This window comes from Nicotiana attenuata, unplaced genomic scaffold (genome assembly GCF_001879085.1).
Source record: "Nicotiana attenuata strain UT unplaced genomic scaffold, NIATTr2, whole genome shotgun sequence".
NCBI lineage: Eukaryota > Viridiplantae > Streptophyta > Magnoliopsida > Solanales > Solanaceae > Nicotiana > Nicotiana attenuata.
In genome coordinates this window covers 61,948-78,969 of record NW_017672616.1, presented here as the reverse complement: position 1 = coordinate 78,969, position 17,022 = coordinate 61,948, and the positions used below count along the sequence as shown (strand labels likewise).

At 35.4% G+C, this 17,022-nt stretch overlaps 1 protein-coding gene across 1 annotated transcript; it reads left to right on the top strand.

Moving 5' to 3' along the window:
• The first annotated feature begins 422 nt into the window (after window positions 1-422).
• On the top strand, window positions 423-6,349 carry LOC109213868. The gene is made up of 6 exons (XM_019377707.1): window positions 423-1,346; window positions 1,450-2,837; window positions 2,924-2,986; window positions 3,207-3,429; window positions 5,866-6,160; window positions 6,306-6,349. Exons 1-6 carry the CDS (start codon window positions 423-425, stop codon window positions 6,347-6,349), a joined length of 2,937 nt encoding a protein of 978 aa, XP_019233252.1.
• The last annotated feature ends 10,673 nt before the right edge of the window (window positions 6,350-17,022 follow it).

Here is a 17,022-nt window from a genome sequence, read left to right as displayed (position 1 = left end):
AGCATTGATCGTGGCTGTGATACTTTAGAAAGCTCACATATGTAACCTCTGTTTGCTTTAACTTTAGATTTTTCAATCTGGATTAGGGATTTAAAAGCCGATACGATGATTATTATCGATTTTGCTTTAGTATATTTCTACTAAATACTAGTTGAAGTATTTGATTATTTGTTGGCTTGTTGAATATATGTTTACTTCTATCTAATACATATATTTTAATCACATATGCATATATATTACACATGTACCAGATTATGGCACATGATAAGAAATGGATGGAACTTGTCCATGACCGACTTGGTAATGCTTACAAGCCTGGGGTGGACAACTTTTTGGATTTTGCTTTTACAAGATTAAGTGAAGCGCGTGTAATACGTTGTTCATGTATCTGATGTTATAACACATCTTCGGGAACACGTGAGATGGTTAAGTCACATTTAATAGTACATAGAATAATTCAAAACTATACTTTTTGGTATCACCACGGGGAAAAGTTAGGTGAGCCACAATCAACTCCTGAAGATGTAGAAGATGATGACGTTGAAGGAGTTGATGATGAGGATGAAATACATGGGATCCTAAGAGATTTATACCCTGATTTTGATGCCGATAATACTAACACTGATGGTGATGATTTTCTTGAGGAGGAACCAAATCTTGATGCAAAAAAATTCTATAGGCTTTTAAAGGATTATGAGCAACCATTGTACCAAAATTCAAAAGTTTCTAAACTTTCTACTATGGTTAAATTGCTTCATATCAAAAGTATTGGGCGTTGGAGTCATGAGTCATTTACAATGTTGTTGAACATGTTGAAGGAAGATCTATTGCCTGACGAATCAAACTTGCCAGATTCATATTATGAGGCAAAGAAGATAATTCGGGATCTTGGACTTTCTTACAGGAAGATTGATGCGTGTAAGAATAATTGCATGCTATACTGGAAGGATGACAAGTTTCTTGAATCTTGCAAAGTTTGTGGAGTATCTAGATGGAAAGAGGATAAACATAGTGGAGAAACTAAATTTATGAGCGGGAAAAAGATAGCGCACAAGATTTTACGTTATTTTCCCTTAAAGCCAAGACTCCAAAGATTATTTATGTCCTCAAAGATATCATCTTTAATGACATGGCATCATGATAAAAGAGTTGACGATGGAATAATGAGGCACCCAGCTGACTCAATGGCATGGAAAAAGTTTGATGAACTTCACCAATCTTTCACCGATGAACCTCGTAATGTTCGACTTGGACTTGCTAGTGATTTCAACCATTTGGAAGTTCTAGAACTCCGTATAGCGTTTGGCCTGTTGTACTTATTCCTTATAATTTACCACCTTGGCTATGTATGAAGCAAGAGAATTTTATTTTGTCGATGTTTATTCCTGGTCCTGAAAGTCCAGGAGACGCAATTGATGTTTATCTTCAGCCTTTGATGGATGAATAAAGGAATTATGGGAAACTGGAGTGGAGACCTTTGATACGTCAACTAAACAGAACTTTATGTTGCATGCAGCTTTATTATGGACCATCAATGACTTTTCGGCTTATGCAAACTTATCTGGATGGAGTACAAAAGGAAAATTGGCTTGCCCATGTTGCAATAAAGAAACATCCTCAATTAGGTTAGAAAATGATAAAAAGCAGTGTTATATGGGTCATAGGCGCTTTCTTCCTCTTAATCACAAATGGAGGAATGATAAAGAGTCATTTGATGGCACTAAGGAGCGAAGACTACCACCCGAAATTTTATCCGGTGAGGATATACTTGATCAAGTGGCTGATTTGGATGGTTTACCACTAACAAAGGATCCAAAGAAAAAGATTAAAATATCACATGAGAGTAGGGGTGATAATTGGAATAAGAAGAGTATTTTCTTTGATATTCCCTATTGGAAAACTCTATTGTTGCGACATAATTTAGATGTGATGCATATTGAGAAAAATGTATGTGACAATAATTTGAGGACAATCTTAAATGTCAAAGGAAAAACCAAAGATACCATAAAAGCTCGATTAGATTTGCAAGCAATGAACATAAGGAAAGAATTGCGTCCAATTAAAAATGGGGATAAATATGAGCTACCAACAGCATTTTACACGTTATCTCCTGAAGAGAAGAACAAATTTTTCAGATTCCTAAAGAACTTAAAGGTCCCAGATGGATATTCATCAAATATATCTCAGTGTGCCAACACTAAAGATCGCAAAATTTCAGGCCTAAAAAGTCATGATTGTCATGTTCTTCTACAACATTTACTTCCACTTGCTATACGTGGTATGCTTTGCAAATCTGTATGTGAACCTCTTATTGAGTTGTCTTTATTTTTCAACTTGCTTGGAGCAAAATGTTTAAGAATGGATGAGTTAGAACAGATAGCAGCTCAAATTCCTATAACTCTGTGCAAGTTAGAAAAGGTATTCCCTCCTTCATTTTTTGATATAATGGTGCACTTGCCGATTCATTTAGCTAATGAAGCTATGATTGCTGGATCTATTCAATATCGATGGATGTATCCAGTGGAGCGATGGCTATACTTTTTGAAATCTTTAGTTGGTAATAGGTCTTGCCCAGAAGGTTCTATCGCGGACGGATATTTGGCAACTGAATGTTTGACTCTATGCTCAAGGTATTTGCATACAATGGAAACAAAGTTTAATCGCCTTGAGCGGAATTATGATGGTGGTGTTATTGAATCTGATGGAGGTTTAACAATTTTTTGTCAACCTGGAAAAAAATTAAGATCTGGAGAATTAGACAAACTTAATCCAGATGAATTAGAGCAAGCACATATTTATATTTTGAAGAACTGTGATGAAATTCAATCATTTCTCGAGTAAGTATTGATTCGACATAATAATTCACATATACTTTATCCATGATTTCAATTAAAATGACTTTTTATTCTTTAATTTTTTGTAGAGAGTTTTCAGAAATTCCAGGTGATACCTCTCAAAAACATCCAGATAGGGAGTTCATTAGCTGGTTAAAAAAAAAAGATTAGTACTAGTTACATACTATTGTTATCTTTTTAAGCATAATTTTTTGCATAGTATTTGCTAATTAAATTATATAATTAATTTTGATAGGTTGTAGAATTGTACAAATGTGATAACAGTAAGAAAATGGACGATTTGCTCACTTTGCCACGTGGTCCCCTGCCATATGTGAGACTTCTCAAAGGTTACATTATTAATGGATATAGGTTTCATGTGGAAGACTATGACAGGGGTTTGAGAACTCAAAACTGCGGGGTGGTTGTAGTTGGTGAGACAGATGAAGAGAATAAAAATATTGATTATTATGGAGAACTCACTGAGATTCTTGAATTGCAATTTATTGGAGGAAAAAGAGTGATCTTGTTTAGATGTATGTGGTTTGATGTATATGACCAAGAAAAGGGGGTTAAAATGGATGAATATGGCTTTGTGAGTGTTAACCCTCACCGATTATTGAGAACTAATGAGCCGCTTGTATTAGCAAACCAAGCATATTTTTTGTGGATGGTCCTTCAAATAAAGGCTGGCATGTTGCAAGAAAAGTCACACCTCGTGATACTTTTGACATTTTGAAAGAAAAGGATGACAATTTGGAGAATTTGGATAATTCTGCACAAATGAAAAGGAAAAGAACTCATGAAGATATTTAACCTTTATAGTTGACGTTGTTAACATTTATTTCCTTAGGCCTCTTGCTTCTTGCTTTTCTAGGATAACTTGAACTGATAGTTAGTACATGTATCTAAGTAATCACTTGAGAGCTTGGTTTAACATAACAGTCTATACTCTATGATCTGATAGACCAATGTTTGTAGGGGAATAAGATTTTCATCAAAAAAAAATTTTCCAACAAAATATTGACCTTCTGAAATGAAGATGGGGGAGGTGTGGTGGATTATGCTCCATTTAGGACACTCTGCTAATACAAAAGATTTTTCTAGTGTCTTTGCAGTGACATGATGGATTTTATGGTGCAAGTTTCTGTTCTGTTTTAGTAATAAAAGTTTGTATATATATGTAGAAAGGGAAGTAGTTAATTTTGTTGAGGAATGATTGGCCTGATTTTCTTTCTTTGGTGAGTGAAATCCAAAGAAATACCCTAAGTGCTGTTGTCTAGAGAAAGTGCAGTTAAGTTTGTTTCGGAACTCCACAAAAGTATTTGAAGAACTTGGATAGGCTACAAATTTCCCGAAGTAAACAAATGAATAAGTTGTATTTTTCTTTTTCTTTTTTGAGTTTTGCATATAAATGGCTGAGTGAATTGCACTTGGTTGTATGATGATGACCATCATCAGTTATATAAGTGCTGGTAGAAACTCTTCAAAGCATCTTTTTCGTAACCTGGACTATGTGTATTAAGACATGAGAGTGCAGTTTCCTTCTTCTTCCTTTCTTAAATAAGACTACACTTCTTGGAAACAAAGAAACAAGTCCCCCCATCCCCCCACCCCACCCGCGATAGAATGAAGTGATTTTGTTATTAACCTCTTATTTAATTTGATTTTCTCTTATTTGGTTTGGGATGTGTCCAGTCTATCCCTTTGTAACTTTATCTAGTCAACTATTGCAGATTGGATCTTGCTGTCTTGAATTTTCGGTATTCTTATCTTGTTGAGCTTTTTCTCTATCTTTGGATCTGATAGGTGAATAATGGATACTTGGTGGAGATGTAGGACTAGTTTTGAGATTTGCTTTCATAACTCTGGCTTGAGCTAGGACAAATAAAGAAAGATCAGTGTTTTTAAAAGCGAAAAGAGCAAAAAACCGGCAAGGTCCATGTGACTAAAAGAGAAAAGCGAGAAATGAAGCACACGCTTAATACATATAAGTTCAGTACTATAATTATCTGAGAAATTAAACATGACATAAAATTTCCGAAGCATTTTATTGAACAGATCTTCTGTGAAGTAGAGTGTTGCAGATATGCCAAATGAAGTATACCAATAAATCTATGGGCTCGTGACAGGCTTCAGTGACCAACATGCATATTTCTACTAAGGTGTTGTAATAGTGAAGAGGAGAGAGAAGCGGAGAAGATGTTTTCCTTTTAATTGCATGTCTTAGATCTAGCTCAATTTTTTATCTGGGCAAAGGAAGGGGGAACCAGAGTTTGACTCTGCTAATAGATTAAAACATTATTGATGTCTAGTTAATCTGTGGTGCCAAATTCGCATTTGTTATGTATTTTTGTTATTGGGAGATGCATCTCTCAACTGAGTGTCATATGCAATACGGCATGAAGAACTGAGTGCATAGGAGTCTTGTCAGACTTCCAACGACCTGAGCCAATAAAGATGCATGAAGCTTTAAGGTACAGTAGACATAGCATAAGCAAAAATTTGATGATCATTGCAAGAACCCAGAACCAAGATGTTACTTTGAGTAACTAGGCCCTTGTCAATCCTGGAGGTTTAGGTGTTAGTAAAACAAGAGTTAAAGAAACCATCAATTTCCTTTAAAAGCTTCAAGAAAATCAGAATGAATGTAATAAAGGCCCATTAAACCTAAGGGTTTCTTTCAATGACAAAAACAAACTGTATGATGAAATATCAGTAAAAGGAGAAAAACACTCCAGCTGATATTGAGCAGAATAGGATAGCATCAGAATAAGATGCATGTATGTACTCAAGTTGTTGATATTCTTGAGTTCGTTTCATGTTAAATGCACCACGGGAACCCAACATTTTCAGGATTTCTAATTTATACCATAAAAACTTGAAAGCCTTAAGCACCAAACGAGATTCAAAAGACTGTTTCATATCAGCTTTTCTTTGAAGGACAAAACAAGATTTTATCACCCTTCCCCTCTTAATGATTTTTATCTTTCTCACCTAACCATTACTCCATACTTTTATCTTATTTTAGGTTCACATTAATCCATCAAAATTTCAGAAGACTGAAATGGGAGCAACTTCAAAGAATGTACATCATGCATATATTCAACCTGGTGATTTAGCAAGGGGAAGAGGACACAACTTTGGATCTTTGGGCTCTATAAAAACAAGTATTGGAAAGAGAACTTTGATTGGCGAAAGTAAAAATCACAACTCAACAGCCTTTGAGCAGAATAAGTTTGCATATACTAATAATCTTGTGCCCCCTGGTTTCCCTTCGATGGAAGACCATGCTCCACTCGCTCAAGACACTGAAGCGATGCAAGGTCTCTTAAGTTTTAAATTTTTTTTGTTTTGTTTCTTATTGGACTGGTATTGGTTTTATGTTAGACATAAATCAAAATTTGTAGAAACAGGAATAGCTTTGAAGAATGTAAATCTTGCGTTCATTCAACCTGCGGCTTTAGCAAGGGGACGAGGGCAAAGCTTTCGATCTTTGGGCTCTGCAAAAGTAAATTTTGGCAAGAAAAATCTGTATGCTGGGGCTTCTAAGAAAAATAAGCTAGCACATAATAGTATTAACCTTACGCCTCCTAGTTTTGATACGATGGAAGACGATATTCCCTTCACTCAAGAAGCTGAAATGATGCAAGGTCTCAAGTTTTAATTATTATTTTTTGTTTGTTATAAGACTGGAAGTTATTTTATGCTTTACTCAAATCAAATCTGCAGAAGTTGGAGCTACTTCGAAGAATGTACGAGACACTTACAATCAACTTGGTACTTTAGCAAGGGGACGCGGGCAAAACTATAGATCTGCGGGCTCGGATAAAGGAAGCGTTGGAAGGAGAAATCTGATCGGGGAAAGTAAAAATCACAACTCAGCAGCTTCTGAGCAGGATAAGCTAGCACATAATAATAATAATAATCTTATGCTTCCTAGTTTCAATCCGATGGAAGACGGTGTTTCCCTCGCTCAAGAAGATGAAATGATACAAGGTCTCAAGTTTAATATTTTTTTGTTTGTTATAAGATTGGAATTTATGTTACAAATTAAAATTTGCAGATCTATGTAAATCTGAAAACCCGAAAAAGGTGAGAGAAAAGAATAGGAATAAAGATGTTGCAGGAGTCAAACCTGGAGAAAAGATTAGAGTCAACTTTTACCACAATCGGGTTGTTGGGAAGCATCAAGCCTCATTTTCGAGACACTTGGGTATATTAGTTCGTGATCATAATATATGTCCGTTGCAAGTACATTCATGGAAGGACATCGGAGAAGATAAGCTGGAACACATATAGCGAGCTATTACGGTAAACATTTAAAGCACTACTAAAGCAATACTTTCTTGGTAGAATTGCCCTTTTCAGGAAAATTTGACGTGGGATATAATCTGGAAAATCACTCTTGAGAAAGAGAAGTTTAGCTGGTCATATTTAGCTGCACATCTTCTCTTTAAAATTTATTAATGAAGGCAATGTCCTGAGTTGGATGGCCAGGCCTGGTTTTAGCAAAAAGCACACATTCTGGCATGTTAATGCTCATTCCACGATCCAGCTATATCGCTAGAAACTGGGGGGAAAAAAGGAGACTAGAGTTCCTGTGAACTTAATCATGAAATGAAATTCAACTGGATTAGTTGACGTTTTTGAATCTTCAATCTGAGGGTATTCTATCTGAGTTAGTAAACAATGTCGCACATGTAAACTATTTTGTAGAGCTGTAGTTGTTATTCATATTTTTGGGAGGTCGAATTTTCAACGTAGTATGTTGGCTTCACTTTTGCTTTTGCTGGTGCAGTACAGGGACCGCAAGTGATTTTTCCTATCACCATTCTTCCACATAAATGAATCTCACCTGGTGTACTATATGCTCTCACTTTTGTGAAAGGGTATTCTTCAGTTGGAGAGATCAATGGGTAGTGCAGAGTTTCCATCATTGATTGCAACCTTTGTTTCAATTAGTAAGGAAACAGAGGGTTCCCACTCTGTTATACTTACTAATTGAAATTTCTAACCTTCACCACATCAAAATAACAACATTTTAACTTGGAAAACAAAGGAACAATTTTCTCTATACTTTGGTTTCCTCTTAATCTTTATTTTTAAGCTGGTTTGCATTTATAAGTTCTCTTTCACTGCATCCCTTGCCGGGATCACTTCTTGAATCTCTGTGTCTAACTTAGAGAGTGTGTTTCTGTGACTATAAAGTGTTATCTAATTAAGATGCTAGTTAGAATTTTTTTTAAAAACATCTCAAATATATATTTTCCTGAAGTAGATTCTTGCAAATGAGTATCTTAGAGATATCTGCCAATTACATTATTAATTGTGTGAAATAGTTGATGCTTTAAAAAGCTTCTTGACATTGAAGTGGGCCGCTCGAAAAACAGAACTCGGTGCTTCCCCTAATGATGTGTCGCAACACTAATAGAAGTGCACTTTGCTACATCTTATTAAACTTTCATGTTACCAATATATCTAGCTTTGGACTTTCCTTTTATACCGCATGAAAATATTTAAAGTGTTATAACAGATTTTTTTATTCTGTCAGAGATCTTTGTACTTTTGTGAACTTTGGTATCTCAAGTAGTAGAAGGCTCTCCTAGAATGGACAAGGACAGTGAGTTGTTTGGCTTAATTGCATGGGTTTGGGAACTCTAGCATCTAACATTGGAGTTATGTAGCTCTCACATTTTCTTGTCTCTATGCATACACAATTTTTTTCCTCTCTAAATGTAACCATTACAGAGGTTAGGTTGGTTGATGAAACTTAGAGATCTTAACTGAACCTAGTACGTATTCTAAACTTTGAATATGCCATAATGTGGAATACATTCATTTTTTTAGTTTACATGAAAATTTTTACTTTCTTGATTAATGATTTTGCAAAATATTTTAGGACAAATTTGACGACATGAATTATCAAAGAGATCATGTCTTAAACCATATGAGAAAGTTATGGACCAATTGGAGAGGATCATCGCATAGATATGTGAAGTTTAAGCCATTGCATGAAGCTCTAAAAGATGTCCCGCAGGAGGTAGACAAGAGTGATTGGGAATGGTTGGTCAAGGAACATTTTTTAAGTTAAAAATTTTAGGTAAGACTTCATAACTACTTTTAACTTCTTATTATTGTAAGTAACAGTTCATGATTTCAATGGTTTTTTCTTAATATAGGAAACAAGTATTAGAAACTCGATCAATAGGTCTAAGTTGAGAATGCCTCATCGTACGGGTAGCAAGCCGATTAGAGAAATTATTTACGAACTGGTAAGTGCACAGTGAAATCCTATAAAAAAAACCTCGTCTTTGTTTGACTTGTTTATCTAAATGTGAAGGGAGGCAAAGACGGTAATCCACCGAACATGGCAACTATCTTCTTTGAGACTCACAAGAAAAATGACGCGCTTGTAGAACCTGAAACTAGTAAAAAATATGTATGTTTATTGATGAACTTCATTTTACATCCTTCATTTTATTTTGATGTATTTTGTTATTTTAATTTTTTTGTATTTTATAGGCTGAGATACAAGAACTGATTCAATCTGAGCAGTCTTTTACGAATATCGAGGTAGCAGAAAGATGCTTCGGACCTCAATACAAGAATCACGTGGTTGGATTAGGGGGTGGTATAATCACTAAGGAGTTGAAAGGCGGTAGCTCCTCAAAGGCTGCAATACTTGCTGAGCTGAATGCAACTCGAAAAGAAAAAGAATCACTACAGACCGAGCTAAATGCAACTAAAAAAGCAAAAGAATCACTAGAAATACGTATGGACAACATAGATTCTAAGTATGAACATCTTATAAGCTTATTGGTTGATCAACCTTCATCGGCACTATCTTCAAGTCAACAAAGTACAAGCTGAAATTAATATTTAACAGGTTCGTAAGCTTTTTACCAACTATGACCTCATGAATATCCTTAAATAAATTTAGTGAAGTCTTTTGTTGTTAGTTAAATAAAGTATTGACCTTAACATATGTACAGTTACTCTAATATTGAAATCCAATTAGAAATGTGCATCTCAGATTCATTGTTTGAACGTATAACATTATTGAGATTTGAGGTCCAGATCAGTTTTCCGTTGCTTGCACAGATAGCCAAATCCTTTTTGCAAAATGTTGATCAATGTGCAGGTTATGATGATATGAAACTCCCTTCGTTGAGATTTTAATGTCATTTCTATTGCCTTTCCATTCTTGCTGCTCCATTCTTCATCCCAGTAGCTCTTGCATATGTAGGAAAAAATAGTTCTGCCCTGCATACTGTTGAGTAAGTTTACTGTACAGCAACGAACCAGTACACTATATTTGCGATCATTTTTGTGTGTCATCTCTCTGCTTCCCCTTGAAACCTTTGCATGTATTCCATATTGGTTTGGTGTAATAGCATGCTGCATCTATATTTTATCCCACTTTGTATCCAATGTGCCTGAATTGTATTGCCAAAGACTGCATAGCAAGTTTTCTGTCCAGTATTGTTGAGATTCTCTGTTACATCCGGTAGATGTATTTGAACAAATAAGGTAGATGAGGTAGTCTATTTATTTTTTTTCATATAACTTTGTATATATGTTAGCTATCTTTCTTTTATTTCTTTTTATTGGTGATTAGCCTACGTGTTAGCAATCTTTTGATATATTGAGCAATTCTTGCAGCATATTATATATGTCGTCACAGAACATTGAGCTTGCTTCTTTATATATTCCCTCTTTGCCTTCAACACATGTAGAATATTCTGAATAAACCTGAAATGCTTCTGTATAGATTGCGGATATACATTCCTCTCCTCTCACTTTTGCATAACATTAACAACCGAATGTTACCCGTAAAAAAGAAAATGTTAGTAATTGAATTTCTTTCACGTCTAAAATTCACTTGTATTCTGTGCTACATATTCCTTTTGAAGGATCCTTGTGTTTGTTATAGCAGAACATGGCATCAGATATGCTTCTAACTAAAAACTTCTACATGTAATTTTTGGTGTCTGTCGTATCTATCAGTGGCCGTTGTTAAAGATAATTAGTTTCTTCTAAGGTTCTTCCTAAACATGATTGTGCAAAAGGAGGGAACAATAATACTTTTTTGTATTGTATCATTTGCTCCCAATGTTGTGGCTATTATACTGTTGGCGAGCATTTGTAATACGTTTTATGATACGCTTAATGTTGGATTTAGTAATGTAGTTGTAAGAAGCACTGATTGTTCATAGTATTTTGAGATGCTCCTCACTTCGTGGTTTTAAATTTTACTGTGTGGTAGCAACTTACCAATCTTAAATCTTTTTTTCTTACTCAACTAATATAAACCTTTTTTAATAGATAAAGGGCCTGAAGTTTGAAGAATTTTCCATAAAGATAGTTCCGAGCAAGTTGAAGCAGCTAGAATTGTTGAAGAACGAGGGAAATCTATGTTGTTTTATTAGGAGTTGTAGTCGTTATCTGTACAAACTACTATTTTACTTTCTCTTTAATTTTTTTTTCTTTAACGAATTGAAAACAAGGATCATGCTATTTGGATGTAATATTATTGCTACTTTGATTAGTTTTCTATAATTAAAAAAGATGCTTTATGTCAATATTGACTTCATTCTTGTATGATTTCGAATGCGTGTAATATATTTATTACTTAAAATTTCACATTAGCGAAGGGAAATTTTGGTTTTTAAAAAGTATGCCGTTGAAAGTACATAAAATTAACGAATGGAATTCCGGTCGCCAAACACTAACAACGATTGAAAATTACTTACTGTTAGTGATGTTTTTAATGACTGGGACGACGTATAACGATGGGAAAATCCCCTCGCTAATCTTGGTATAACGACTGGATTCCTTGCCATCGTTAAAAGGGTTTTTACGACGGGATCAAATCCGGTCGTTTACCTTTAACGACGGAGGCTCTAACGACCGGCGACGACCGGTTTTTATTTCATCGTAATTGATTGATAACGACCGGATTTGGAGTTTTAACGATCGAATTTTCCATCGCTAGAGACCTATTTTCCTGTAGTGATTTAGATTGGTTTGATCGAAGAAAATAAAATAATACTATTTTTGAATATTCTCGAGCTTGAGCAAACTTGCTGAAGAAGATAAATTCATGTGTTAATTTTTTAAGTTTTAGGTTGAATCTAACTATTGAAAATAATTGAATTGATATTAGAAGGTTGGATATAATTGGAAGTCATATGCAGTTGATTTGAACTGATCTTGAAATAAAATGTGTTGGTAAATTTTTTAGATACTAAGCTATGGCATTCCGTAAGATTTTTATGACCAAATTCTGGCGTTCTATTAGTATTTAGTCACAAATTTTGGTGATCCATCATGATTTGCCCTGGCATTCCACAAGTTTTGCCCATCAATTTAAAATTCCAAACATTCTGGCATTCCAAACAACTGAATGCTAATCGCGGATCCATCTTACTTTTTTAAACAAAGTCAAAATTTAAACGATAACATTAAATGATTTTATTTGTGCAAGTCTCATTCCTCTTTTCCACCCTTGATCTACTGAAACCAACCAAACCAATTAAAAAAAAAATCATTCATAACCAACCAAGGGAATGAGAGGGGAAAATTAAAGACAAGAGTGTCCCTTACGTATGGGGTAGATTTAAAATATTCTTTTAAATATACTTTTGATCTCTTTGAATTCTTTAAATTTATAAAAAGTGAGAACTTTTGATCTCCGTAAAATATTACACAAACTCTAAATGTTAAATTTAATGCGAACTGTGAAAAAGGATTTAACAAAAACTATCAGGAAAGACCGTTAAAATCCTAAAGACTGTAATACCAAAAACTTCATCAAACAACATAAATAAATTAAAATTAGCAAAAAATGCGTTCCATATATTGCAGATAAAACTAAAAATAAACGTAAAATAGTAGAAACAACATAAAATGATAACTAAAATGATTAACATAATACAAAAGATAATCATTAATTAATGATTAACAAATATGGCAGTAAAATATTTATACATATAGCAGATTTAATTCAATTCAAATCAGCAAGAATCAAGCTGCTTAATTCGGTTCGGTTATGAATATTATCGCTTTAGCATATCGGATATCAGTTGTTGGTTAATCGGTTATCGATCATTATTGGTTCGGTTATCGGTTTATCCGATAAGATAACTCAATCTAGAGTTAAGAAAAAAGAGAAGACAATTCAATGGAATTAAGCAAAAAAAAGAAGAATTCACATATAGTATACTACCCATTTCTGCGTTCTGTCTAGTGGCCACAACTGGAATAGTACTAATTCTTCAACAACAGTTGTCCAAACACATTAATAATAATACAAAGTAGTAGCAATTTCACCTTAAAATTAACAAGTCCAAACATATAGTAGTAACAGTCCAAGATAAACTGGATGTTGTTTGTCATATGCCTAACCTGAAAAAAGAAACCATAGAGCAAAACTTTGATATGTGCATGGGCAATACTAACACAGAAATGAAAAACACCTAGAAGGCAAGAAAATGTTGTCCTGTTGTCATAGCTCAGCGCACTGTATAGAAGAATAATATTAAAAAATATACCCGAAACTGACGAAGATTATCGATTGAGAATTGATAAGTGCGAAGAGAAATTGGTTGTAGGCATAGGATGCACAACGTGAACTCACAAAATTAAAAAACGAAAATAAAAAAATAAAGAATCATTAACAGTCAAAAATACCAATATGAAGATGAATTTTCTTATAGAAATTAAAAGCCTAATGTATAAGACTAAAGACTTACGCTAGGAGTAACTAGTAAGGTTTATGACGAATGAAGATGAAATATCTAAAGAGTGCGGCTGAGAAAGAATAGGAGAGAATGAACTGAACCGCTAGCATATGTTTATACTAAAGGGTAAAGTCGTAATTTTTTTAATTCTTATTGGGTTAACCAAACCCACTAACAATATTGGCAAACTGAGGCCTGAACCGATAACCCAATAGTGAAAAAATTCTAAGTCGTTACCGAACCGTTAACCCAATAACCCAATACACATAACCCAATAAATAATTAACGGTTCGGGTTATCGGTTTTACTCGATATTGTCACGACCCCAGTTCGCCCTCCGTGAACCATCGTGATGGCACCTAGTCTGTATGACTAGGTAAGCCAAAAATATGGAAAATAAACCAAATTTGCGGAAGAAAAATAAGTTAAAACAAAGGTAGAGTAAATAAACAACGTTTAAGAGTGCCGCCTGGCATACACAACATAAATCTCTCAAAAACTAATACATGAATCCAAGATCCGAAAACCCATGAATCACAAGCTAAGAATATAGTAAAATGCTCTAACTCCGGAAGTCTACATCAACAGTAAAGATAGAAGGACTAATCACTATAAGAGTGGATGGAGAGAGACTCCTCGGTCTGCGGACGCGGCAGATATACCTCGAAGTCTTCGTAGAATCTCCTCGACTCAAGGATGGTAAGTCTGAGTAGAGGTACCTGGATCTGTACATGAAAAACATGCGCTGGAAGGGCATGAGTACACCACAGCGGTACTCAGTAAGTGCCAAGCCAAACCTCGGTCTGGTAGTGACGAGGAAGGTTAGGGACCTACTGAGATTAAATAATAACATAATGTTCGATAGTGTAGATAAGGTCAATATAAATAAGTGCAACAGTAAAAATATCATAGTATATAAGACAACTACCACTGATACAGAGGCAAACAATCACAAGGACAATAACCGGGTGATGTTCTAAACGTCAATACCACACAAGAGGGGGGGTGATTTGTGTGGTACCCAATTTTCGCTCTAGAAGAACCTGGTTCTTCTAGGTGTTCTAACTACTACTGTTTGCGGAATAATAAGTACATAAAATAAAGAACACAGAGATTTTTACGTGGAAAACACCTGGCTCAAAAGGTGAAAAATCCACGACCTACTACTCAGTAGGATTTTTCCAAACTTCCACTAATATCACTGAGCCAAAACAGCATTTACAAAAACTCTTTGTAAATCTAAGGATTAACTCTAATCCCGTTGTAGCACACAACCTCAACTGTTGCGACAACTTCAAGTTAGCTTATAACTTGAACACTCTAAGTACCTAATACAACTGCTTCTATGAAAGCTGAAAGGTACAACTTTAAACCACCTACTACAATTGAACTAGATTTAAAGAAAGACACAATGGAATTGGTTCTTCTATCTCGTTCAAGAAGCTTCAGGAGTGCACACTCAAATCTCACATAAATTACTTGCAAAATCGCCCTGCTCTTTTGCTCTCAATTTAGTTTAACTTCTGCGTTTGTGCAATACCTGTAAAAGAGAACAATCACTGTCTTTTAATAGGTTAGTAATCAGAGTTTGATTGGGACTCAATTGCTGATCACTCTATCGTAGTTGAGTCCTTGAAGATCTCAAACTCCAACACTATCTTTATCCGGATTGTGTTCTCTTCATATAAGGATACTTTCTCCCCTTATCCAATATGCAACCTTTTCGATCAGATCAGGAGATATTGCTGCTTGATTAGTAGGACTTATCTCCTTCACGTGCATCTCACATGTGTAGGTTGATCATGACTGTGCTTCACAAGATGGACCTGGTCCATAACTGAGTTCATTTGTCATTCTTCAAAACTTCACCTGTTCTTGGGCCAACAAATTCCCCCTTTTTGATGATGACAAACTCTATGCTTTTTGCTGATCAAGGGACCTGTAAGAACTCAGCTTAACCATCAACACTAAACTTAGAAAATTCACTTATCATCAAGGACCAGGTTAATTAGGCTATAAATATCACTTATTTCAGAAAAATGTGTAAAGCACAATATCTCTTCCCCCTTTTGGCATCATCGTAAAGTTGCATACACAATGTGAATCCCAGATTTTAATAAGTACTCATAGCCACTGGGGCAACTGCAAGTGCAATCATGGTTCAATCATCAGTAATCAAACGAACATATTTAAACTATCAAGGTCAGGATAATCATTGAACAAGAGAAAACAACAGTTGTCATTGATAGAGATATGTTGCCATTAACAATCCACAAAAAGAAAGAAAAACATTCAAATCATGAGCAAAAATAGAAAAATCACTAATCTGGGTCACTGGGGGTACTAGACAAGTTCAGGAGACAAAGGCTAGAAGTCCTAAGGCTTGGAGGAACTGGAGGGTTGATTTTTGAGAAGATTCAGCATGTTCTGAAGAATTCCATCATTCTTCTCCTTTTCTTTGGCAAGCTCAATTCCGAGACCATCTCTCTCAGTTTCCACTTCAACCACACGAGCCCTGAGCCTAGCAATTTCAGCATCCTTAGCTGCACATTCTGAACCAAAGTCCTAACTTTGCTGTTGATGGGTGTCTTCAGAGATGAACCGGGTTCAACTGGGATAGCATTGATTGGATAGTCACGGGCAAGAAGAGTTTTAATGCCAAAGTGTTCCTTGCTTGAGGCCATTTCCCATTTCTTCAGAGGCACATTTAGCCTGTCCAGAACTGTGGTTAGTATGAAGCCATATGGAGTAGCATGAGCCTTGGAACCATTTATGACCCTGTCTAGCAATTTGTCTATGAGGGCAGGCCAGTTGATTTGCTTTCCTCTCTCCAGGCATTCCATAAGAACCAGATCCATGTAGTTAGCAGTGTGCCTTCTCTCCTGTCTTGGCAATAAGCACTTGTTGACAAACTCAAACACAACCTTGTGCATAGGCCTCATCTCACTTTTCTACACAGCCCTGGCTTCATTCACTTCCTCTAAGTCATAAAACCTCTTGGTGATTTCAAGGGCAGTAGGGAGGAATTCCAGGCATGGCCACCTCTGACTAGTATATTCATCAAACCTTTCAGAGGGTATGTCCAGAATCTCTCCCAGTTTCAGTGCATCAAACTGCACTTGAATTCCCTTCACTAGGCTACTAACAACTCCATCCTTAACAGCAGCATTTGCCATAAATTCAATCAGCTCATTTCTGGCTAGCCTACCTTCCATCTGAAGGACTATGTCCTTCCATCCCTGAGCAGCTAAAGCATCCACCAACCTCATCATCCCTGGTTCCACTAGATCCTTCAACAATCTACCTTTTAAAATCTTTCTTCTGCCAAAAATGGCAAGCTTGTCCTGTTCCTTCTCAAAATCATTCTCTTCTTCTTCGACACTCCAGTCATCATCATCTGAAACTTTTGTTTGTTTAGCTTTCACTGCAGATCTTGTCCTCTT

What these genes read in the sequence shown, in the direction of transcription:
- LOC109213868 (XM_019377707.1), top strand. Translation starts at nt 423, where the DNA reads ATGGTTAAGTCACATTTAATAGTACATAGAATAATTCAAAACTATACT. An exon ending in TAATTTACCACCTTGGCTAT is followed by an intron (nt 1,347 to 1,449) that starts GTATGAAGCAAG and finishes GGATGAATAAAG; the next exon opens with GAATTATGGGAAACTGGAGT. An exon ending in GAAATTCAATCATTTCTCGA is followed by an intron (nt 2,838 to 2,923) that starts GTAAGTATTGAT and finishes AATTTTTTGTAG; the next exon opens with AGAGTTTTCAGAAATTCCAG.